Source organism: Ovis canadensis, chromosome 11 (assembly GCF_042477335.2).
Source record: "Ovis canadensis isolate MfBH-ARS-UI-01 breed Bighorn chromosome 11, ARS-UI_OviCan_v2, whole genome shotgun sequence".
NCBI lineage: Eukaryota > Metazoa > Chordata > Mammalia > Artiodactyla > Bovidae > Ovis > Ovis canadensis.
In genome coordinates, this window is record NC_091255.1 from 44,943,693 (window position 1) to 44,968,617 (window position 24,925).

Sequence of the window (24,925 nt, forward strand, 5' to 3'; positions counted from 1 at the left end):
ATCTCCCTCCCCCAGGAAAGCAGATGGGCCGCAGTCTCATTCTATCTCCTCTTTACTGTAGATGTCACTGTCACCATCATAGCCACTGGGAGGAGCACACAACTTTAACCCCCTGTGTGCTAAGGGGAAGGGCAGGGGCATTCGGGGCTATAAAACTAGCTATACACACACACAACATTCTAGGGAGAAAGCCACCCCAAGCACACGCATGTCCAGGCACAGTGGGAGTTGGGGTCTGGAGCTCAGGGGCGACCGTGGGTGGTGGGTAGGTGTATGCACATGAGGACATGCAGGGGAAGGGCTTGGGAGGTGGCAGAAACATTGCTGGGGTTACCTACAGGGAGGAGAGGTTGGGTGGCTGACCTCTGTGTCCTCCCAGATTATTCGGCTTTAGGGGTGAGCCCCAGGTGAGAAACCCCTCCCTCCTACCTTTGACCTTAGAGAGGAGGGAGAGACTATAGGACCAGATCCCCAACCAGGGGTCCCCTCCCACTACCCCAGATGTGGCAGGCACCTGGCCCCTTCCCAACACTGACACCAGACCAGTGCCAGGGTACCGGCATGGGCCAGGACAGTAAGGCAAGCAGGGGCGTCCACTTGGAAGGCCAGGGCTGTGGTGGGCAGAGAGGGGGACCTAGGGCCCCTGGCAGAGAAGTGGCAGTTCTGGGCTCAGAGAGGAAGACTGCCATGGAAACGTGTCTCTGGAACACCCCATCAGGATGGAGACACCCTCCAACCCTCAGGCGTTGCCCACAGAGACTGGACCCAGGGAGGCCACCAAGGGGTCTCCATGGAGACAGAGATTGGCACTTAGGGGCCACCACAGACTGCTCACTGCAGTGATTTCCAAGGAGACAGAAGCTGGTCAACAGGGAGAGTCTCCTGCACCTGGGGGGGCGGGGAATGGGGAGGGTCACCACAGAGGCTGGACCCAGCGACAGCAGTCCATTCTCCTGGGTGTAGGTGAGTTGGGTAGCTCCTAGCTGGCACGGTACGTGGACGTGTTCTTGGGCTCCGTGCTGGGCACACACCAATCGCCGGCCTCCTGGATGGTCTGGTAGTGGCGCCAGGCTGACTTGTTGTAGACAGGCAGGCGCTCCACTGAGTCCGTGGACAGGGCCTGAGGGGCATCAGGGTCAGCCTCTCCTGCTTTCCTGCACCTTGCCCACTCCCTGGCAGACCACCCTTGCCCAGTGGTGGGCTCCAGTGGCCACTAACTATGGCCCACATGTCAGCCCAGCAAGGTGCCACATTGGTTGAGATGACTAAACCAGAAAGACCCATGAAAGCGTCTGTCCCTTCTGTGGCTTGCTCTTGCCCGTTTAAAAAGGCTGTTCACTTAAAGGTCAGGGAGGGAGAGGGAGGAGGCAGGCTGTGTGACCTTGAAAAAGGTCATCAGCTCTGGGCCTCCGTCGCCGCCCCCTGAGCTGAATGAGTTCTCCATGCTTCCTCACAAGTCAAGGGTTCCCAGAACAGGGTCTCATTCATGCACCAGACTCACTGAAACTGCCTGCCAACTTAGGAGTGCCTGGTGGCTGGGGAACTATAGCTCTGCTCTGATTCTCAGTCTGAAATCAGGAAAAGATTGGAGGGGTGGAAAAGAAACCTAAGAACAGGCCTGACCTGTCAGCAACCCACCCTGGCCCCTTGGGCAGGCCTTGCAGGCAGGGGCCCTCACCTTGAGATAGATGACAGCGTCGGTCCCAAAGCCCTCCATGGAGAAGAGCTGCAGGTCTCCCTGGAAGTACTTGGCATAGAGGCGGGAAATGGGGAGCCCATACCCGAAGCCAGCCTGTAAGGAGGTGGGAAGGGAGCGCTCTGAGACACTGGGCCTGGGTTCCCTGGAGCTGCAGAGACCTATATGCTGAATGAGGATGGCTAAGCTTGGGTCGTACCGGGGGCCCCAGCACCAGGGTGAGGAGGGGACAGGAGAGAGGGACAGCTCGGAGACGAGACGGGGACTGTGGGGAGAGGGACTCAGTCCAGTTGGGGAAGGAAGGCTGCAGGGCAGGGCGGGGGTGGGGAGCAGCAGGCAGGGCAGGAGAGGGGGCTGGCCCTGGTAGTCAGGGGTCTGCGCAGGTCACTGGGCACCTCTTTGTCTCTATTTCCCACACTTAGCCCCACCTATTCCACTGGGAATGGACACGGAGGTGCTGGTGAGCTGAATAATGCCGAGAGAGGTAGTTACTCGTGGAGAGCGAGAGAAGACAGGGAGAACTGACGAAAAGCAACAGACAGACACCCACAGATAGGTAGGGAGGTGCAGGCTGGGGAGACGGAGGAGGAACAAGGAGAGACCCGGAAGAGCTGACCGACATCACACAGCCTACAGGATGGAGGGGCCGCGGGAGGCAGGGAAGCGAGTGATGGGCACGAGTGACAATTTGATAAGAAGAGACAAGAAGACTGACAGGCATTCTTCAGGAGGTCAGGGGGAACTGGAGTGAAGCCAGCTCACCAGTGGGGTTCCCCCGGTGCCAGGCTGGGGCGTGGGGGCTGTGGAGTACATGTAGCTGAAGAGCCGCTCAATCTTCCTCAAGGGAACACCTCCACCTCTGTCACTCATCTAGGGGAGACGGGACGTGTCAGGGTCTCTAGACCTCAGTTTTCTCTACACCCCATCCTGATCTTCTCAGGTCTTCCTCACCCCCAGCATCTTCCCTAATCCCATCTCCTGGCAGGAGGGAAGTTTCCATACCACTGCTCTCGGGCCCTCAAAATCAAGGGTCACATACTTTGATGGAAAGATCTTCCTCGCCCAAGGCCACCATGACCTTGATAGGTGGAAGACTGACGCTGGATTCGTGGCTTTCCACAGTTGCCCGCATGGCATTCTGCAGTGGAGAAGGTGATAGGATCCGCTGAGAGCAGCCTGGAGCTAACCACCCCCCACCCTCACAAAGGAACATCCCCCGGTCTCCTCACCTTGAAGAGTTCAAAAAGCATGTGGTAGAGGTGGGAGGGGACGTAGACCATGTGAATTGGCTGTTTGGAGTTGGATGCTGCCAGGGAAGTCCAGACCAAAGATCAGGAGATTGTCAAGAGGTCACCATTCAGCATTCATTCACCAGCACCTAACACCCACACTCAACCCCCATCCACTGTCCATCCATCTGCTCATTCGTTTGTCCATCTATTCATTCATTGTATCCATTCATCCATTTACCTCTCCATGTAATATCCATCCGTCATACAGTGTCTGTCCAGCCATCCATCCAGTATCCACCCATTCATCAATCATATCCGTTCAACATCCACTCATGCCTGTCTACACATCCAACCATCCAATTGTCTTTCAGTATATTCATCTGTTCAAACGTCTATCTTTTCCATCTATCCATTCACTCTGAGTACAGATCCATCCTTCCATTCATCCACTGTTTATCCATCCATCTGTTCATCATTTATCCCCTCAAATAGTATCTATCTATCTGTGCTATACCTAGCCTACTCGCATTCACCTTGATACCAGAGTCCCCTGGAGAGCTTTTTCACCCAGGGGAGAGGGGAAGGGGCTACCCAGGTGATCCTGACACCAGCATCCTACTTCCTAAGAATCACTCTAACCTGGAGAGTTTCTTGGTTTTAGGGACTGAGTATCTTCCTGGTGCCTGGCACAGAGCTCTGTATGTAGCAGAAGCTCAATAAATGTGCAATGGATCAATGAATGAGGGAATCTGGGGCCCTGTGCTGGGCAAGTGGAGACAAAAAGTTGAATAGAATTCAGCCCTACCCTCTCAGAAATTCATGTCTAGACAGAGAAATGCACACCTCACTTTCACATCAGGTGTGCCCAGAGCTGTGTGCAAGGCTCTGGGCTTGACCCTGGGGATCCGGAAGTAAAGTGGCCTGTCTCCGCCCTTCGGTTTCTGCCCCCGAGTAATTTAAACAGTGCAATTCAGAGGTCCACTTGGGGCAGGCAGGGCCTAACTCCTCTCTGGGAGGTCTGGGGAGGCTTTGCGGAGGAGCTGGACTTGAATGGGCTCTTAAGGGAAGACTAGGATATGGGCAGTGCGACTTCCAGGCATAGAGGCATGAGCGCCTCAGGTTTCTGGTGCACAGGCCAGAGGGGCTGAGGAGCGAAGGGGCGGGGGGGGTTGGGGAGGAGAGAGGTAACTTCCAGGTCTCTGGTCCTTCTCACCCCTCCACCTCCAAGGTGTTTATCCAGTTCACCCCCTTCTTTTCCTCTCTGCTGCCTTCCCCTCCCCTTGCCTAAACCTGCAGTGACCTCCTAACTGGTCTTCCTGGGTCCTCTCCTGCCTCCTCCAACCTCTAAATTAATCTTTAGAATGTTACTCAGATCCTGTCATCACTGTGCCTCAAACCTCCAGTGGTTTCTCCAAATCCCAGCTCCCGTCTGCAGCCCACGGGCCCTGCATGCCCAGCCTCTCTCTCCCGCCCCTCACCCCTCAATCTCCTAACCCACCACACTGGTCCTTCTGTTTCTCAACTACTCCATCCAAAGTAGGACCCTTGTAGCTGTCCTCTGTGTCCATCATTCCCTTTCTTCTTTCAGTAATAGATGCCTCCCTCCCCCAAAGTTTTAACTATCATGTAACTGCCCAGCTAGACACTAAATTCTCAGCCTCCTCTGCAGCTGGGAGACTTAGGGAAGTGGTGTGATCAACTCCCAGGCCCTGCCTTCCACATCCTCTTTCCCAAAACTTCGCCAGGCTGGAACTGGGACGTGAGGGGGTATAGCCGGCTTTGACCATTCTATCCCAGGGGCTAGCAAGCGGAAAACCTCTCTCTCAAATTAAGCATTTTTGGATTCCAGGAAGATAGCCAAACTGGCATCCCATCTAATACGCTGCTCCTACCCATGACTGTCAGGCTGTCTCATTTTGTTTCCTTCCTGTCATATCATGACCTGAAATTAGCTTATTATTCACTCACTGGTTAAAGGCTCCGTTTCCCAACCTCCCCAACACCAAGAATGTGAGCTCCGTGGGAACAGGGACCTTGCCTGTTGTGTTTACTGCTTAATAAATATTTACTAGGTAAATAATAATTATGTAGTAATAGCTCTGCTTCTCCCTCGTTTCCTGACTCCTCATCACTTCCCTCTCCCATGTCCCCCGCCCTTAGACACGCACAGCCTCATTCACTCACCATTGATCTCCTGGATCTCCAGGTCAGGAGAGGCCATGTAATACTTGTCACACAGGAGCTTGGCCATGTCGTAGGCATCTGGGAGAAGCAGAGGTCATCAGGGAATGGGGTAGCCTCCCCGCAGCAGGCAATTCTCTTGGTATCAACAGTGGGTGTCACCAACATTAAACCCATGAGGATGTGGCCCCCACCCACTGGGGAATGGGTCACCCTCTGGCCAGGTAAACTTGGGGGTACACTGGGGCTCCTCTGTGGGCCAGGCACAGTGAGGACGACTCACCCTTCACCACCTCAGAGACATTGCAGTTGGGGTCGATGCTGCCGATGTGTTTGGGGTGGGCAGGGTTGGTTCTGCCGTCAAAGAGCAGGGCTACAGGCAGAAACGGTGGGTGCAGTTGGCGGGGCCATGTGCCTCAGCGCTCCCTCCCTCTTCCCCTGGCTCTCCAGGACCCCACCTCTATTTCTAACACTTCTGACCCTAACACCCTCTCCCCACCCTCCTACCCTCTCTCCTCTGACCAGACCCTACAACCTCGAATCAGGCCAGTTTTGGACCTCTGCAAGCCTGAAACATCCTTCTCCGAAGTCTCATTCCCACACATTCTACATTCTGTGAACCTCTGAACGGTGAACGGCCCTGTGCCTGCTCACTGTGCTGGTTGATGAGCATGCGGATGGAGATGCGGCTGAGGTAGAAGCGGTCCAGGAAGTACTGGATGTTCTGGTTGGAGACGGGGTCGTCGCCATAGGTGTCCTTGTACTCCAGCACGCCCTGAGCCATTGTGGGCACCACGTCATTGTGGCGGTTCCGGATGGTGACCAGGGCGTCAGTGAACCTGCGAGGCAGGGAGATGTTGGCTCTGGGACACCCTCAGACCCTCCCTGCTCTGCCCTTCTCTCCACAGCGCCTTCACCCACTCGACTCTTCCCAGCCCACTCCTCCAGAAGGCCTCCCCAGACCTCCCACTGCCTGCCTGACAGCCTGGGAGCTCCACAGGGTGGGTCCTGGGTCCCCCTCCACCAGACAAACCAGGATTGAGGGCTGTCTCCCTGCTCACCCTGGATATCCCCAAGGACAGGGGCATTTCCGTCACCCTACAGGCATTTCTGCCCCTGGGGCTGCGGCTCACACCTGCCCTCCCGGCCCTAGCCAGGGCCTCACTCACTGGCTCAGGGTCCGATGGTCCTCAGGGTCCTTGTCCAGGAACTCCATGATGTCCAGGAGACTCTGGACATACCTGTGCAGGAGGGGAGGCGGCATCACCTTAGCTCAGGGCCAGGCCCCTGCCCCCCTGATCTGCTGACCCAACTTTTACCCTGTGCCTTTGGGCTTCCCTGGTGGCTCAGAGGTTAAAGCGTCTGCCTCCAATGCGGGAGACCTGGGTTTGATCCCTGGGTTGGGAAGATCCCCTGGAGAAGGAAATGGCAATCCACTCCAGTATTCTTGCCTGGAGAATCCCATTTACAGAGAAGCCTAGTAGGTTACCGTCCACGGGGTCACAAAGAGTCGGACACGACTGAGCGACTTCACCTTCACCTTCAGTGGGCAGCACGCAGTGGGCTGCACGGGTTGACAAGTTGCATCACCAATTTCCTCACTCTGCTCCATCTGTATGTGACTCTCCCCGACAACACAGTAAACTTACTGTGCAAGAAAACCTCTAATTTGTTGGCTCTCAGAGGGCCTTTGCTTTGCTGTCCTAGAAGAGCAGTCTTCAAAGGGGCTTGGTGGCTGCCCCACCCACAGGGCTCCTGGTGAGAAGACTGAGGGCCAGACTGGGGAGGGGGCCTTGCCCAAGACCAGCAGTGACAGCAAGGCCTCCCCGGCCGTCGTGGAAACAGACCTAGTGTCTGCCTGCAGGGTCGCTGCTGTATCGCATGGGCCAGCCCAGCACTCTCACAGAGCAGAGGTCCAAGGAGACAACCTCACACGCTGACTCTGGACACCAGGAGCTGTCATCCAATTCCCAATTCCTAGGGAACTAGATTTTAAGTGGTGGGTAGGAAAAACAAGGTCGGGGGGAGTTGGTGGGGACTGGGCATGCCCAGCTCTGACACGGGGTGGGGCTGGAGCCCACGGAGAGCCTGAAGGGGCTCAGATGCTGCCAAACTGGACTGGGAGGCAGGGAGCCACTGCTTTCCTACCAACACCTCAGCCTACAGCAGTTCGCTCTCTTGGGGAAGGCAGAGAGTTCAGCCTCCCTCTGGCAGAAACACTTTGGCTGGCAGGAAGGAGGGGCCACTGACAGTCTGACCAGGGAGGGCCCTGGGGCCTAACAGTTCCTCTAGAAGAGTTCCCACCATAGTCCAAAGTCCCCTGTATGCAGGGCTTTGACTTTAACAGTAAGAACAGCAGGAATCAGCCCCATTTCACAGTCTCCTCAATTGAGGCCTGAGGCAGTTCCGCAGCTGCCTGAAGACAGGCCTCCAGCGCTCCTGCCACTATACAGTGTTGGCTGCTCAGAAAGGCTCAGCCCCTTGGTCCTGTGGTTCTCTCTGCCTGGAATGCCCGGCTCCCTTCACCTACTGCCACTCTCCCCTCTCTTGCTTAACCCAGTAGAGAAGACAGTGAAAGAGCTAGCTTTGAAGCTGGCTCTGCAAGTCCCAGGCTGGGCTTGTCCACTTTGAGCTGTGTGGCTCTGGGAAGTCATGGAACCTCTCTGGGCCTGAGTTTTCTTATCAGAAAAAGGGAGGGTATTGTACCTACTGCTGTCACTGCTTTTTGGGGAGAATGCAATGTGGTAATTAACACGGTGCCTAGCAAATAGTGAGCACTTTAAGTGCTTGCTCTTGTTATGAACAGTGGCTCAGACACTGCCAGCAGCTGAGTGCGCCCTCTTAGTCCCCAGGCGGCACGTGACGCACTCCTCCTGGTTGCCCTGGGCACAGGCTCTGAATCACACCATGTTTGAATCTGTCACGCTCTGGACGGCCACGGAGAACAGATGGGGCTTTCCCAGCCCTGCTGCTGCTGCCTGCCTTCCCTACACAGGGCCCAGCACAGCACCTGGCAGGAGGTGGCAGAGTCACTGGTAGCAGAGCCCAGAGAGCAGAGGCAATCAGCTCCCCCTGGAACCCACTCACCATCCTCAGCGCCCCAGCAGACAGTCAGAACGGCCCTCCTACAGCCTCACCTCAGAATTCCTGGAGAATAACAACAGCCAACGCCTACTCAGTGACCATCAGTGCTCACATATGCTCAGTCTATGAAAGGGCTTTCATCTCTGAACATGCGCTATTCCCCCCTTTTGCAGATAAGAAAATCAGCTCAGAGAGGGCAGATAGTATGTTTCAGGTCACACAGTAAGCATTCACACTGGGATTCAAACCCAGGTCTGTCTGATGCCAAGTCTACACCACCTGGCCAAGTGCTCACTGTCTGTATTGGTCCTAACAGGGGTGCTGCTGATGTCCATGGTGAGGGCGGCCAGTATGTACCGGTGCTGGCCTTGTGCTGGGGCTCTGCTCTGTGCTCCCCTAGTTTAACCTCCACAATGACCCTGTGGGGGGTGTGCTACTGCTGGACCCATTTTACAGATGAGGAGGTCAACATGCAGAGCTGGAATGCTCTCTCACAGGCCTGTGTTACTCCAGATCCCTGGATCCCATGCCCAAGAGAAAGCTTCATGCTCATGTGAATCTTAGAGGGAGAGGGGATTTGACAGGAGGACCTGCAGGTAAGCAAAGGTGAGAACAGATAGAGCCAGGAGAGACAGGAGACCAGCTGAGGGGTAGGTGCCCTGGAACCCCTTCCCAAGACCCAGGGCGCAAACAGAGAGGGAGGAGGTTGGAACTACGGGGCTCTGACCAGCTAGGCCAGGCCTGGGCGCTGGGGACAGGATGAGCACTCTTGCTGCTGGCCCCGCCCCCCGTGGCTACCTAATGAACCACCAAGGGGGGCGGCGTGAAGTAAAACAAAGGGCACCAGGATGGACTGGCAGTGGGAGCGCCAGCTGGCAGGGCTCTCAGGAGAGCTGCAGCCTCATTCAGGCCTCAGTCTCCTGGATTGTGAAGCAGGGATTAGAATCTCTGCCCGCCTTCCTCTGGGGGACATTCCATCAGGGGAGTGGTCCTGAGTGTACTCCCAGAAGGAAGGATGACGAGAATTCTCCAGGGGAACCATGACTGGGCCTGAACCCCCTCAAGAGTCCGGCAGGCCAGACCTCACCGGGGGTCCTGAAAAGGGAAAGATGCTGGGGAGGGCGTGATGCTGGCTCCAGGGCTGGCCACCCTGGAGGGTCAGAGAAAGAGCTGGGCTTAGACATGGACAGTCTGGAGCAGTGACACGACAACAGACGCCTCACCTGCCCTGGGCCTGGCAGAACAGGCAGGGGGCCAAGGGGCAGCACTAGGGAAGGCCCGGCCTGTCACCCTCAGCAGCAACCAAGGCCGCCCGGGACTTCCTGGGTGACATCCGGAGTGTCCCTCCCCGACACCAAGTAACGTGAAGGCCCCAGACCCTGCCTTCTGGGGCTTTCCAGCCAATCCAGAGCTGGATTTGGCAGGGGGGAGTGGTGAATTTGGTGGGAGCAGGGCGCACGTGTGCGCCTGTGTGAGTGTGTGCGGGTGAGCCTGGGTGTAGGGATGTCGGAATAAGCACCTGGCAGAGGGGGAGGAGGCACACACAGGCTGTGCGGGCAGAGGAGTGGGGAGCCTGTGAGAATCTGGACGCCTGTGGGTGTGTGTGTGCACACTAGTGTCCACAGCCGCTGGGGACCAGGCTGTGAACAAGGCAAAGGCCCTGTGAGGAGGGAGAGGTGGAGGCGAGTCAGTGTCTGGAAGCTGCCTGCGGAGGGGCGCTGGGCGCGGCCCTGAGCCAGGCCGACCCGGGTCCCATTGCTGATGGCGCTGCTCTCCAGCCCCACTGTGTGACGTGGGCCTCGCAGCAGCAGGAGCAGATCAGAGGAGGCGATGCTGGCGGCCGGCCTCCACTCTGAGCACATAGGTGACGGCTGAGGGATTCAATGGCAGGTTTTGGCTACAGCCCCGGGCCTGGCACAGAGCAGGCCCTGGGTGCCCGGAACCAGTGAGGCGGTCATTCTTTTCAAGGGCGAAGACTACTGGGTGTAGTGTCCACACACCTTGCTGAGGCAAGGGAGGTTCGTGAGAAGGCGCTGCGGCACCCACTCTTGCCCCCTTCCCACTACACCCCTGCAAAGCCACAGGAGTGACTCACTGTCATTCGATTCTACTCTGCAACGCTCACTCAACCCTCCGTTTTCCAGATACATCCCCAGCTCCACGCCCTTTGTCAGCCTGTCACTCTCCCCAGCAAGATGTCAAGGTTACCCCTCTGGGCCCCCGCAATGCTAGCCATCAAACAATCTCTGTAAAGAAAATCTACTTTCCCACTGACTTGCTTTGCTTAGAAATCTCTGACTCCTCCAGAACACGGCTCTCTCCCTTTCCTTTGCGAGCACAGCCCCCAGATCACACAGCCTGGGTTGGAATCCCGGCTCTACCACTTACTACCTGATGAGCTCAGACTAGTTTCTTAATCTCTCTGAACCTCAGTTTCCTCATCTACAAAACAGGGATGATAAAAAGGCCTGCTTCGCAAGGTTGCTGTGCAGGGTCAATGAGTAAGGACAGGCTCAGAGCAGCTCCTGATCGCCAGCAGGCCTTTCAGGTGTGTCTGCCCTGCCACCATGCCATGACTACACTCTTAAGAGAACCTCTGTCACAACACATTATCTTTGGCCAGAAGGTGTTGCTGCCAGAAGACCACAGACATCACTCGTGTGTAGCGTTCCGTGTACTTCCACATCCAGCAGTGGCGTCTCACCCATTTTACAGATGAGGAAGCCGAGACTCAGAGGGGCCATGTGGCTGGCCAAACGTTAAGTGTCCAGCAGGCACAAAAGCCAAGCCCCAGAGTCAGGCATGCCGGTGCTACACCCAGGGCTTTCCTTTACCTTCCAGTCACCTCCAAAATAGGATCCCATGACCCCAAGTCAGTCCAGTTGAAATAATACATCAGGTTCATTTAGAAAGGGCTTCCCTGGTGGCTCAGAGGTTAAAGCGTCTGCCTCCAATGCGGGAGACCCGGGTTTGATCCCTGGGTCGGGAATATCCCGTGGAGAAGGAAATGGTAACCCACTCCAGTATTCTTGCCTGGAGAATCCCATGGACAGAGAAGCCTGGTAGGCTACAGTCCACGGGGTCACAAGAGTCGGACATGACTGAGCAACTACACTCACCTTCATTTAGAAATAGGAATTCTCCACTTCCCCACAGTGATTCCTGCCTAGAACCTCTCCCCAGCTGAGTAAAAACTCCATTAGCTGTTGCCACGTTAAATATTGCCACCACTGTTACCAATAGCACATGCGCAGGTCCTGTCCATTTCCAAAGGAAAGGTTTTACTGCTCACTCACCAGTCTCTGAGGCCAGTAGCCCTCTTGCCAAGCTCTCTGGTAGGTTGTCCCCTTCCTCTCGTGAAACTGCCTACCTCCACCACCTCCATCATCCAAGCTGGCAAGGGGGTTCCTATGGAGAGGGAGGTCTATCTCAGGAAGTCCTTCCTTCCCTCAGACCACAATCTCTCTTGCTGCAATTGATGCCCATTCTCTGGAAAGAGTCTCAGCAGGCTGTCTCTTCAGTGTGTCAGCACACTCTAGCAATACCTTGGTCTGCTGCTGCTAAGTCACTTCAGTCGTGTCCGACTCTGTGCGACCCCATAGGCGGCAGCCCACCAGGCTCCCCCTTCCCTGGGATTCTCCAGGCAAGAACACCGGAATGGGTTGCTATTTCCTTCTCCAATGCATGAAAGTGAAAAGTGAAAGGGAAGTCGCTCAGTCGTGTCCGACCCTTAGCACGGACTCCAGCCTACTAGGCTCCTCCATCCATGGGATTTTCCAGGCAAGAGTACTGGAGTGGGGTGCCACTGCCCTCTCCTGCTCTCCTCTAAATGAATCATCCATTGGGAAGCATTCCCTCTTGTCTCACTTCACTCTCTCCTGCTGGTCATTACTTCCCAGCTTTGAGAGAAGAATTAAGTCAGGCCAAGCCCCAACATGTGTAACTGATTTTCAAGAAGGGACTCCGGGACTTCCCTGATGGGCCAGTGGTTAAGAATCTGCCTTGCAATACAAAGGACATGGGCTCAATCCCTGGTCAGGGAACTAAGAGCCCACAAGCCACAGAGCAACTCAGCCTGTGTGCTACAGCTACTGAGCCCCTGCACCGCAAGTAGAGAATCCATGTGTCGTAATGAAAGATCCCCCATGCCACAAGGAAGATCCCACATGCCACAGCTCAGACCCAACCCAGCACATAATAAATAAATATTTTTTAAAAAGAAGGGGCGCTATGGGCCTTGGGGGCATCACGGGCAATCAGCACCTCCCTGCCCTCCCTCCCCACATCTCCTGACTCTCCAAGGAAACAAGTGTCCAAGGAGGGGCCCGAGAAGCCCTGTCCTGGAGTTAAGGACCAGCTGGAAAGGCAGCCCGGTCACTCAGCTGGACAGAGCCGGAGGAGGGATGGAGAGAACAGATGGCACCTTCTGTCTCCTCCCCATGCCTTCCACGCTGCCCCATGGCAGGAAATGCCGGTTGGCTTGGAGGTCTTGGACCTCTAAGGGATAGGCCCCAGTCAGGGGTGACCTCATTGTGCCACACAAAAATCAGGCTCCGCCCTCTGTCCCCCAATCCACCTTCATCACTTGCACTAACACTGCCCTGTCCATAAAGTGAGTGCTCGGATGCCCTAGCCGGGCTCTCTTCTGCCTCCACACCTTTGCACACGCAGTTCCTTTGGTCTGAATACACTACCCTCCTTTCTAGGTCAAAGTTCACTTAGGCAACCTATAAGGCCCAGTGACACGTCACCCCCACTCTGCCTCCATTTCAACTTCCCCACAATGTTCTGATTCAACTGAAATTCACTGTGCGCAGACCATGTGCCTGGTCTTTCCTTACTTTATCCTCATTTAGTTAGAATAAGTCATTTATAGCACATTCATGCACAGAAAAAAGCTGGAAGGGCATCAATAAAGGGCACTTACAAAACCTGGATGTTTGGTTAGAGGGTGGAAGAGAGGGGTTGACATTTTCTTTTATCTACTTCTTTGTGTCCTCCAAATGTCAAAGTAAGCATGTCATACTTCTTCAACGAGGGGAAGAAACCAACATTATTTTAAAATAATATTATTTTGCTTTTAATTGAAATAAAACAAACTCTTCAGTAGCTTACTGCTCCTGCCACTATGGAGCTCTTAAGCTTGCCCCTTTTATTCTCCCCATGAGATTATGGGCTCCTGAGGAGCAGCTGCTGCTGCTGTTTCCCTGACCTAAACACAGCACTGAGCTCCAAGTAGGTGTGGATACCCCGAATCAAAAAGGAAGCCACAGTAGTACCAGACCTGCCACAGCCAGAAAAACAGGCAAAAGATTTCTGCACACATGCCAGTGAAGATTAACCATGATTAGCTACTCACACACCCAGTTACAGAGCAAATTTTTGTTTATTCTTCATGTGATTGGCTTTTGGTTAATGTCATTCAGTTTTTAATACTTATCCCTGGACAAAGTTTTTGAGTAAACTTTACTGAGAATTTCTCTCTGCTACTGCTGCTCTGTGCAATAAACTTTTGGTCTTTGCCCGTCTAAAGCTCTTTGGGGTTGGTACTGTGCCATCCTTGTGTCCATTTGAGTGTTTTCCAACATCCAAAACAGGCTGATTTGTTTGCATTACACAGCTTGAAGATTCACTTCTTCCTGTTTCCCACAAAGTTGCCCCAGCTAGATGTTATCCAACAGGTGCTAGATTTTCAGGGTCAGGGCTGGTGGCAAATGCTGACATGAGCCTGATTTGGGTTTTGGTGTGAAAATGATGATTTCCTTTTCCAGAGAATGGAGGGTGGTGGGTATAGGGCTGTCTCAGAGACATGGAGGCTGGAAGTTTGATCTGAGTCCCTGCTATGGCCTAGGATTCCCACTTGACTGTGAGAACTGCCCTACCTCTCAAAGCCCCTGTGCCTCTCCTCTTTCCCCACCTCCTGCAAGGCTGCTGGGAGCATCGGGCATCTGACAATGGAGTGGGCGGCATGGGGATCTAGCCAAGGGTCTCACCAGCTCTGTACCAGCTGCACCGAGGGTGTGCTCAGCACCCGGTCAGGAAGCAGGTTGATCTCCTTCATGATGTTGGCCAGGCGCACAGGCAGCTCCTGCCTGAGGAAAGTGAATGAGGTTTTCTCACAGGCATTGCTGGACCCTGCAGGGAGAGGGAAAGGTGAGCCTAAGAGTTACAAAGCACTGGAGCCAGAAGACCTCCTAGTGGTGGGGAAGGGGTCAGGTCACTAAATACTTCATTTCCTGAAGGTTCAGAAGAGACAAGAAGACAAGGAGGCACAGGACAAGGGGCCCCTCCTGACCCATGCAGTGGCCACCACACCACCCAGCCTAACCCTTAGGGAGGTGGTGTCCTTTCGCCACCTCCAGCTGAACCCTGCTTGCCTTCAACCACAGGGGACAGGGCCACCCTGGGCCCCCTGGGTGCTGCCTCTAGCCCAAGTTATCTCACTTCTTCTCTTTCTTTCCCTCCTAGTAGACTCTCACTTTGCAGGGCTTGTGGGCAGAGGAGCCTGGGAAACCCATCCTACCTTGAGATGAGCTCCCCTGGCTGAGAGAAGCTATGCTCAGACCACTGCAGCCATAGGGTCCTGGCATCATCTTGGCCCAGGTGGTCTTTATGTCCACAGTAGACTTGCCCCTACATTAATGCCCACCCACCTGAGAGGTAGACAGGGGAACTAGGGCCCAGATACTTAGACTCTTGGTCTGGCTTGAAGATGAAGAGTGAGTAGAGGACTGAATGAGGTCATGGCCTAGAGTCAGGAGACCTGGGTTCTAAGTCCAGGTTCTGCTTTTAACTCTGTCACCCAGGGCATGTCACTATCCCTCTGAAGATCTGCTTTACCCACTGAACTCCAAGTGGACCACTCTACTGTGAGTCCCTCCCTGCTGTGACAGTTCTGTTAACTGGGGTCCAGTCTGGACTAGACAACTGCTGGAGGCTGGGAGTGGGCTCAGGCAGCTTTCCCACATGGCGGGAGCTCAAATACGGAGGGAAGCAGGTGAACAAGTAACCGGGCAACAGATGCCCTGTGTCCTGGCTGCCACCTCCCCGCCCCCTCCCATCAGTGACGCAGCTGTAACCTGAGCCAGGCACTGTCTCCTCAACTCTTGAGACCTGGGCAACCCCTTCTAGTCCCTAGCTGGCACCATAGAAATTCCGTGCGAACAGAAACTGTCTAAACAATGCCTGTTTCAGTCACCATGTTGGCACAGCCTTCCCACTCCCCGATCACTGGTGGTAGGTGACCCTGGCCCAGGAACCCAGGGGCAGCCAAGGATGGGTACAAGCTGTCTGACTCCATTTCATGGTGCCCTGGACCCCTACCCAGCTGGAGACAGACGGCCAGGCCACAGCAGATTTGATCTTCAAGCGTCCTTGTCCTCCAAGACAGCTGGGGGCCAGCTCTTTCAGTGGGGGGAGGTGTACCAGTCAGGGCCTCTCTCCTGTTGACTCATTTGAAAGAGTCCCTCCCGCTAACAGACCCCCAGGGCAGGTCTCCTTCCCGAAGGCTCGCAATGCCCCCAGTCACTCCTACAACACCCCCCATTTTCCTCTCTGACCTTTACTCTTGGAGTCGCCAGGACAATCCCTAGTAACCCTTCAGTGCCTGGATACACCCTCCTGCTCCAACGGCACTGACTCACTGCCCCTTCCTCTCCCAAGACTCCTCGCAAAACCCAGTAAGATACCGTGGACCCCCTCCTTCTCAGTGCCCCCACTTCCCCCTAACAGTCCAGTCTCTTCAGCCGGGGTGCCCTTAACCCTTTCAAACCCAACTGGCCCCTGCCTCCCCGTTAACTCTTTCCTGTCTGGACTCCAAGGTTTGCAAGCAAACCTTCCCTGTCACTCAACCTCCCCACTCCCGCCCCTCGCAGACCCCCGGGGCCAGCCGCCTCCTGCTCACTCGTACCGAAGTCCAGAAACTGCTTCATGGACAGCGGGGATGGGGAGAACTTGCTGAAGTGCTCGATGTATTTGGGGGCCCCTGCCAGGGACGCATTCTTCAGCAGCGCGCGGACCCAGCGCATGGCGGTGGCGACCACTTCTCGGGCTCGGGTTCTGGACCCTGCGCGGGCAGCGCTGGCGCTCGGCTCAGCCCAGCCCAGCCCGGTGCCGCGGCGGCCGCCTCCTCCCCACCGCGACCCCGACTGGGCTCCGAGTCCCGGCCAATTGGCTTGTTGCGGCGCCCCGACGTCGCTAATGGCGTCTCACAAACAACTCCAGGAGAGCCAATAGCCTCTCCCCCCGGCACGTGGCTCCCCCCTGGGCCCGCCCCCTTAACCCAGTGTTTGCCCCGAGCGGCCTGCTGTTTTCAAGAGGCAGCGCCGAGAGCCCGCCTCCCCGGCGTCACTACGCGAGTTCTTCCTCCCGGCCTAGCCCGGATTAACCCCTCCCTCCCGAAAGGCCCGTTATTCCCTTTCCTCTTACACTCCGTTTCGCCGTTCCCTCCCCGAATCTCCTTCACTTGCCTGCCCGGAGGTTGTTCGAGAGCTTTCAACGCATCCTCTTCCGCCCGCGAGGGCCCGATTCACCTGTCCCGATTTCCACCCACCTGCTCTCCCTCAGGGCGTCTGGTGGGTTCCCAGTCTGGACGACTGTGACTCGGACTGTGGATGAACCGGGATGCGAGCCCATGCTAATCCCTCACATAGACGTGTAACACAGCTACTTCCACAAAGATCCAAGCAGCTCAGGACAAGGCAGCATTTTGCTTTTCCAGTTAAAAAACACCGAGTCAACCCCCTCATTAACGCCTAGCGGCGGCTACAATGAACTTTTAAAATCACCTTTATTATTCTCTACTCTTGGATAAGGTAATGGCAACCCACTCCAGTATTCTTGCCTGGAAAATCCCATGGATGGAAGAGCCTGGTAGGCTGCAGTCCATGGGGTCGCTAAGATTCGGGCACGACTGAGCGACTTCACTTTCACTTTTCACTTTCACGCACTGGAGAAGGAAATGGCAACCCATTCCAGTGCTCTTGCCTGGAGAATCCCAGGGACGGGGGAGCCTGGTGGGCTGCCGTCTATGGGGTCGCACAGAGTCGGACACGACTGAAGCGACTTAGCAGCAGCATTTGACCCGAGAAAGCAACCTTTTTCGCACTTGGCTTTCTTAGAGAAAGGTCCTGGAAGATGATCTGTGCTGGAGGCCAAGAGCCGGCACTTCACAGCAGTCCGGATCTCTCGTGGGAACAAAGCTCGTCCTCTTGTGGTCCAACGCCGGATATGTCCTGTCCCGGTATCCCACCCACTTGCCCCTATGAGGTGTTTTTCCGCTTCAATCCTTGGCCCACACTCACCAAGTGCCAAATAGTTGCTAGGTTTATATGCTGGGAATGGGAAACACAGACTGGATTGGGACACACAGACAGGATTGGGACATGGTCTTTTGGCTTGATTATTTCATTTCTCAGTTGAGAGAGCTGCATAAGTAAATAATTAAATAGTTAACAACAGATGCAGTTGTAACCAGTGCAGAGCTGTGTGCAAGGCTTCACAATGGAAGGGACTCTCTTAGCTGAATGAATAATATTCCATATGCCAGGCACTCTTTGCATGCATCATGTCATTGAATTCTCCAGATAGCTCTACCGTGCTGCTGTTACCACCATTTTACAGTTGAGCAAACAGGTTCAGGTACCATCTTCCACTGCAAATCTGAAGGTGTTACTTCCCTTGCTCACAGCCTTGGCTTTCACTTCTTACCGGAGCCTTTCCAGTTCTCACATGATCTACTTTAACTCTCTAGCCTCATCTCTTCCGCACTCCCCTGCTCAAGTCCCACCCATACTTATCTAGTGCCTTGAACCAGACTTCAATCTCCCCACTGTTGCAAATGCGGTCTCCTACCCATGGATCATTCTTTCTTCTCACTTTCACCTACCCATTCTTCTGCACTCACCAAAATCGTCAATGACCTAATTGCTAGCTGAATGGAGTGCAGGTAACAAAAGGCACAAATCCCCAAATTTTCCACTATATGTTCAACTTGGGTTGGTGGGGCGTTCTCAGGGACTCAGACTGACAGAAACTTTATCTCAACACAGGCTTCCACAGCATCGGAGCTGGGAGAAGCAGAACTGGGAGAGTCTCACCCAGTAATTAACTGTCTCAGCCCAAAACTGATCCCCTTCCCTCCGGCTGACAACTCATTGGCCAGAATGGCATCATCCAACCAGGAGGACCTAGGAAGTGCAATCCAGCCCTGTGCCCAGGAGAGGGAGAATCATCTGATGGGTTTTTTTTTTTTTTTAACTGATACAAGAGCCAAGACACTTCTTTTAAAGTGTTTGGAGGTACTGCAGCTCCAAGGAACTCAATAAACTTGGCATAATACAGGGTTCTTTTCTATAAAGTGGGCATTGCTGGATCTCTGCCAGTATGTTTCTTTCATGAAAGTGTAGCTGAAACAGTCCTGAAAATGTCTACTTACTTTCACAAGTGTGTGTGAGACAGATGGTATGTTTTCATCCAAACAAGTGCTCACAGGAGATGGGGGCTGGGCCTGGGTCAAAGCGATATATAGATCCCACTTCATTCTTCAGTGGCAGCAAAGGACTGGACCGGGCTGGACTGAACTCTGATCAACTTGAGCTAGGCTTTGACGACCTACATGTGTGTTTTTTCTGACGTAGAGAATAACCCAGATTTGGAGAACTGAGGTCTCTGGTCACTGGTTGTGGGTAGGGGCTGGGGTTTTCTTGGAGGAACTAGACCATTTCACTGTCAATCAGTGACAAATCCCAGCATTGAAAGTGAGGCAGTGGGCTCTCATAGAGAGGGTAGAGGGCAGACAGCTGCCACAGGGGGCCACCTGAGGCAGCTGAAGCTGAATTGAAGATCTGCCTCTAGGCTTTTCTGAGTAGTAATTTCCAGCTTTCTTGTCAAAAAGACTTCCCTGGTGACTCAGATGGTAAAGACTCTGCCTGCGATGCAGGAGACCCAGGTTCAATCCCTGGGTCGGGAAGATCTCCTGGAGAAGGAAGTGGCAACCCACTCTGGTATTCTTGCCTGGGAAATCCCATGGACAAAGGAGCCTGGCGGGCTACAGTCCAAGGGGTCGCAAAGAGTTGGACATGACTAAGCGATAATACTTCTTGTCAAAGGTCCTTGGGAACAATTAACAGAAGGACTTGTGACACAATTTAGGACAGAGAAGTCACAGGGTAAGCAGCCTTGCTCCATCTCCCACGTCTGAGGCTTGGTTTTGGCACTAGCAGAGGCTGGGACACGCGTGTCCACGCACCATTCAGGGTGTACAAGCACAGTCCACAGCCTTAGCCAGAGGAGGCAGCAGAGAGCTCAACCCAACTCTGCGCCTGTGAGCTCAGGTCAGAAGTGTGTCTGGAAGAGCTGATGCAGGCCAGGGCTCCCGGTTCTCCCTCCCAGAGCTAGGGAGTGGACACTAGGACTTTTCAGTTTTTCCACCCTTGGGTCACTGGTTCACCATCTGATCTACTCATCATGGTATCTAGGTCTGGTTGTGGGGAAACCGAGGCAGTAACCAGGCTCTTATCTGAAGGTAGCCATCAGATGAGGGCTCTCAGCTCTCCACCTGTGCACACAGCCTCACTCTATCATTAGCCAGGACTACCTGCTTCTACAGCAGAGTGGCTTCCTGCCTCTTCCAGACCCTGCACACCACCGCCTCTACTCCCACTCCTTCCCCAGGATGGCACAGTGTCCACCAAGAAGCTGCTTTGGATTCCATACAGTCTACTCAGGGCCTTTCCTCATCTGATGTTCTGAATCTCAGTTATGGGACGGTGACCATCCCTGAAGTCTGGGGCACCCCTGAGAACAGGAGCTGTTATCTCTGCCATAGAGCTTCACCCTCCCAACCTCTCAGAGCTCTGCGCCTGGCTCTGTCCACCTATGGATCACCTAGGTATCATGATCCATCAGATGGAATGGTGTTGGTAAGACGTGGGGGTAGATGGAGGCAGATGCAGTGTGTACAAACAGGGGGCTCTTTACTGGTTGCCGTGAGAAGCCTATATACAAAGAAGGCACAAGGAGGGGGAAGGAGCTCCCCTGCTACAGTACCATGAAAGGGGGGAGGGGCTGAGGAGGGGACCTGCTGACAGGCCGGGGTCAGGAGAGGTTTTCTGGAAATAGCTCAACTTCTAGAATGGGCCACAGGTGAGACGGCAAAGCTAAACTGGCTCCAAAAGCCAAAGAGCGCCAAGAGCTCCACTTCCAGGTCTCCAACCCACGGTCAGTGAGGGCAGAGTAGGGTCTGGCCGATGGGCCGTGATGGGGCTTCCTCCCTGTTCTACATTCAAGCGTCGCTCCTCTGTGATCGCGTGGAGATCCCTCCAGGCCTCAAGGTCAGGATGGTAAATGTGGGTGAGAAGTGGTATCTGCTCTGTATCTGTCCATCATCTCTGTGGCCCAGGACTGGTCCCCACTCTATTGAGGATACCATCATGCTCCCAGAGTGGTCCCAGCACAGCCTGTCCTGGTTGTCTAGCAGCATGTCCACCTCTGTGTCCTCAGGCTGCGCTTCCTACGAGTGCGCGTAATGGCCATGGCTGAGTTCAGAGGTTTTCCCAGCAATTCATGAAAGAGAGCCCCCCTGGGGACCTTCTTTCTAGTTCATTCTGCTCTTGGTCTGAGCACGCCGGGCCCTTTGAACACCTCCTTGAATGCCCTCAGGCAGGCTCCCCACTCTCTGCCATGGGTGCTGAGAGCTCCACTGGGGTCTGTGGGCTGCTCCTTGTCAGTAGTTTTCATCTCGAGGTCAGGGTCAATCCAGTGCCTATGGCTCATGATGGGTCCAGTGTGAACAGAGGAAGGGTCACCACACTGGGGGCCTCTTCCTCCTGGCTCTGGCAGAAGGCCTTTGGCTTGGTTTTGGCACTGGGAAAGGCTGGGACACGCATGGCCGTGCACCATTCGGGGTGCACAAGCGCAGTCCACAAGCAGTGGGGCCCCCATGTGCTCATATGTGGCCAGGGCACAGGGCTGCAGTGCTCAGCAGTGCACGGGCCACAGCCCCAGCCTTCCTTCAGGGAGACGGCCATGGCCACATAGCACGTGCATGCACTTGGAAGGTGCGTGTGCCCGAGCCTGCTGGTGCCAGCCAGAGGCAGCAGCCCCTGGGGTCTGTCGGGGCTTAAATTATGATAAATAGAAGAAGAGGACACTGGAGGAGCAGGGTGCGATCAGGGAGGATGTCAGTAGTATTGGCCCCGAGTCTGCCAGCTGGTCACCCAGTGCTTCTTGGTGGGCAGGGTGCTCCCTGGAGGTGGGTAGCGCTCCTCCTCCCGGATCCTCACCGCGTGGTACTTGGGCATGATCCGGTAATAGCGGGTCCGCTTAAAGAAATCACACTGGAGGAGGGGGAGAAGAGGGAGGCCCTCAGAAGCCAGCATTTACACCAGCGGGAAGATAGGCCCAGTCCCTTCTTTCCTCTCCAGGAGGTCCTCAAAGCCAGGACCCCTACCCAAACACAATGCCATCTCCCTGCCCTGAGATGAAGAGGACAAGGTTCCCCACCCCAGACCCCAGAGGAAGGAGGAGCTGAGGAAAGCAGAGAGGAGAGGGAGAGGCAGATGGAGTCAGAGGGGCAGTCGCCTAGACTGCAGATGGAATGGCTAGGAGGGGTGGGGATCTACAGTGACCACAAGGTCGGGAGGGGTCAGTTTGTCAGCCCAAGAGGGTCCCAAGAGGAAAAGTGCTGGTTCCCAGGAAGAAGGGCTCTACTAGTCCCCTCCTTCTCTGGAGGTGGGGATGGCGGTATGGAATCGCTCTGAAGTCTGTCTTGTGGCCTACAAACATGGGGCCTAGCCTTGACCCTTTCCAATCCCCAGAAAGCATAAGGGGCACAGGGAGGGTTTATGGCTCCCTCTTGAAGGATTCAGTGGGGAGGCTGGTGAGAGCAGACACCCCGGGCTCTCCGAGGATGTGGAGGGGAGACTGGCAGTGACCTGCTCTTTGGGGGTGGTGCTGGAGACAGAGTGGAGTGCAGAGAGGGCCCATAAAGGAAGAGGAGCAGATAGGAGAGAGTCAGAGGCCCCAGCCAGCTGGGGGCTTGGGGAAGAGGGCCCGGAGGCCGCGTTACCCAGCTGGGCCGGGGTGGGGGCTGCCCCCCTCAGTAGTCTTCCGTCAGCCTCTCTGTCTCTGACGGCTGGCTCTTCATCTCCGCCTTCTGCCTCTTAGCTTCATACAGGGCGCGAGTGCGGGCTCGCTTGAAGAAGCCGCACTGCGGAGGGGAGGAGGTGGGGAGGGGCCGTCAGGGGGAGCTGGGGGGTCCTTGCCAGCAGCACTCATGAACTGGGGCTGAGGGCTGGGGAGCCTGGATGCCTGGTTCCCAGCCCCAGCTTGGTGATGTGGCAGGAGCCAGAGCTCCTGGTTCCCCTTTCCGGCTTGCAAGTCCCCCATTAACCCAGGACCAGGAGCTGGAGAGAAAGTGGGGAGGACTTGGGTGATGGGTGGGGTGAGATGGAATGAGATGAAGGGAGAGTTGGTGAGGGTCTGCTGGCAGTGGGTCCCAGAGAGGGAGTCCCAGTGGCAGGCTGGGTGTTCTAACCTTCCACAGCAAGAGGATGATCAGCCCCAGCAGCAGCAGCCCGGCACTCACAGCCACAAGCACCAGCCACAGCTCGATCTCAGCCGGCAGCTCCTCCACCAGGTCAGAGTCAATGTCCACGGAAAACTGGAAGGGGTGAGAAGGGGCTCAGCCATGTGTCCACCCCCTTAGGCCCTGAGCTCATCCTTCCTGTTTCAGCTGGACCCAGAACCCTGCTGTTTGATTTATTGCCTGTAGGGGGCACACAGGGACTGGAAAAGCCCCTGCCAGCCCATTGACAGGCGCAGATTCCTCTGTCCTCTCCTTTCTCCTAGAGGCAGACACCAAGATCTCAGATCTGGGAGGCAGCCTAGAGTCCGGTTTGTGACCCACACATCCAGGCTTGGATACCAGCTCCATCCTTCACAAGCTGTGGGACCTTGGACAAGTAATTTCACCTCTCTGAATCTCCATTTCATGCTCTCTGATAGGATCGTAATGCCTACCTCATAGTATAGTAGGGCAGCCAAAAGTATGGGTTCTGGAGCCAGACTACCTCGGTTCAAGTCCTAACTATGTTATTCACTAGCTGTGTGACCTTGGGCAAGTTACTTAACCTTTCTTTTGTTCACCTGTGAAATAGGGAATATGCTAATAATATCTGTATCATAGGTTGCTGGGAGGATTAAATGTGTTTAATATGAGTAAACTGCTTTGAGAAATACCTGGTATAGAGCAACACTTCCACAAATATTTACAAAAAAATAGAATGCATAGCATATAGTAGCATTTTTTCTTCCCCTACAATGAAGATATATATATATATATATATAATATTATATTACAGGTTTTATAATATAGTTATTGTACATATTTTGCATATATATACACATATATATATTTTAAACTTCCTTTGTGTGTGTTTAATATTTACTTATTTGGCTGTGCTGGGTCTTAATTGCTGCATGTGGGATCTCGTTCCCTGGCCAAGGATCAAATCCGGGCCCCCTGCATTGGGAGTGCAGAGGCCTAGCCACTGGACCACCAGGGAAGCCCCTGCATATATATTTATTTATAGAAAAATATTTTTCTGACTGTACATGATTTCTTAAAAAGTTACTTTTATTATTTTATATTTTTAAATGTATATATTAAACATATATATTTTTTCTTTCACATAAATGGGATCTGTGTGTACTATACACACTCTTCTGTTACCTTTTTCATCATTTTTCGATGTCGGTTAATAAAGATCAACCTAATCTCTTCTGACGACTGCACGTCATTGTAGGAAATGTGCCAGAATTTACTGAACCAATCTCATGCTGAAAGATATTTAGATTGTTTCCAATTTTCTGCCATTATAAACAATGCTTTAAAATAGCCCCATGTATTTATGTTTGCAAATTTGTCCTATTAGCTCCTTAATATATTATCATATACAAGATCAAAGGAAATATACAACTAAAAATTTAATAGATATTGACAAATTCATCTTTAAAAAGAATCCATCGATCTATATTCCAGTCAATAGCATTTCCTTCTACCTTATCAGAACAAGACAGGATTCTTCTTTTTAATATTTTCTCATATGATATAAAAAAAATCTTATTGCTGTTATATTTCACCATACGTACAATGCCTATGTATGCCACCCTTTCTCTTTACATATTAAAAATGTCTATCAATATTCTGTCATATATGCTATAAACTTTTTTTTTCCCTTGGCCAAAGCATTGGAGCTTCCCAGGACTGATCTCCTTTAGAATGGACTGGCTGGATCTCCTTGCAGTCCAAGGGACTCTCAAGAGTCTTCTCCAACACCACAGTTCAAAAGCATCAATTCTTCGGCACTCAGCTTTCTTCACAGTCCAGCTCTCACATCCATACATGACCACAGGAAAAACCATAGCCTTGACTAGACGGACCTTAGTCAGCAAAGTAATGTCTCTGCTTTTGAATATGCTATCTAGGTTTGTCATAACTTTCCTTCCAAGGAGTAAGCGTCTTTTAATTTCTTGGCTGCAGTCACCATTTGCAGTGATTTTGGAGCCCCCAAAATAAAGTCTGACACTGCTTCCACTGTTTCCCCATCTACTTCCCATGAAGTGATGGGACTGGATGCCATGATCTTAGTTTTCTGAGTGTTGGAGCTTTAAGCCAACCTGTTCACTCTCCTCTTTCACTTTCGTCAAGAGGCTCTTTAGCTCCTCTTCA

General features: G+C 53.8%; 2 protein-coding genes across 7 annotated transcripts in view; both read right to left on the minus strand.

Moving 5' to 3' along the window:
• Nucleotides 1-34: 34 nt before the first annotated feature.
• Nucleotides 35-16,541, minus strand: PDK2 (pyruvate dehydrogenase kinase 2). 6 transcript variants are annotated; one of them, XM_069543154.1, is made up of 11 exons: nt 16,103-16,541; nt 14,187-14,328; nt 6,279-6,350; nt 5,764-5,948; nt 5,393-5,482; nt 5,113-5,190; nt 2,926-3,002; nt 2,736-2,834; nt 2,459-2,566; nt 1,679-1,792; nt 35-1,120 (listed from the first exon to the last, which is right to left on the minus strand). In XM_069543154.1, the coding sequence occupies exons 1-11, from the start codon at nt 16,218-16,220 to the stop codon at nt 980-982; spliced, it is 1,224 nt and encodes a 407-aa protein (XP_069399255.1). In that variant the 5' UTR covers nt 16,221-16,541; the 3' UTR covers nt 35-979. The 6 variants fall into 6 exon arrangements, with proteins under 6 accessions (XP_069399255.1, XP_069399254.1, XP_069399259.1 ...); XM_069543153.1 differs by having other exon boundaries at nt 5,731-5,948; XM_069543158.1 differs by lacking the exon at nt 16,103-16,541 and adding an exon at nt 15,517-15,940.
• A 3,610-nt stretch (nt 16,542-20,151) lies between these two features.
• ITGA3 (integrin subunit alpha 3) overlaps nt 20,152-24,925 on the minus strand; it is a 28,659-nt gene continuing 23,885 nt past the window's right edge. Inside the window, exons 25-27 of the mRNA XM_069543160.1 lie at nt 22,730-22,855; nt 22,262-22,402; nt 20,152-21,530 (exon numbers count right to left, since the gene is read on the minus strand). Coding sequence (XP_069399261.1) covers nt 22,292-22,402; nt 22,730-22,855 — 237 coding nt within the window. The 3' untranslated portion in view covers nt 20,152-21,530; nt 22,262-22,291. The remainder of the gene's footprint in view (nt 21,531-22,261; nt 22,403-22,729; nt 22,856-24,925) is intronic.

Excerpts from the sequence above, each read along its gene's own strand:
- PDK2 (XM_069543153.1), bottom strand. The coding sequence starts at position 16,220 with ATGCGCTGGGTCCGCGCGCTGCTGAAGAATGCGTCCCTGGCAGGGGCC. Across the intron at positions 6,351-14,186 it reads GTGCAGCTGGTACAGAGCTG|GTATGTCCAGAGTCTCCTGG; the intron begins GTGAGACCCTTG and ends CCTCCTGCACAG. Across the intron at positions 2,567-2,735 it reads AGGAAGATCTTTCCATCAAA|ATGAGTGACAGAGGTGGAGG; the intron begins GTATGTGACCCT and ends CGTCTCCCCTAG.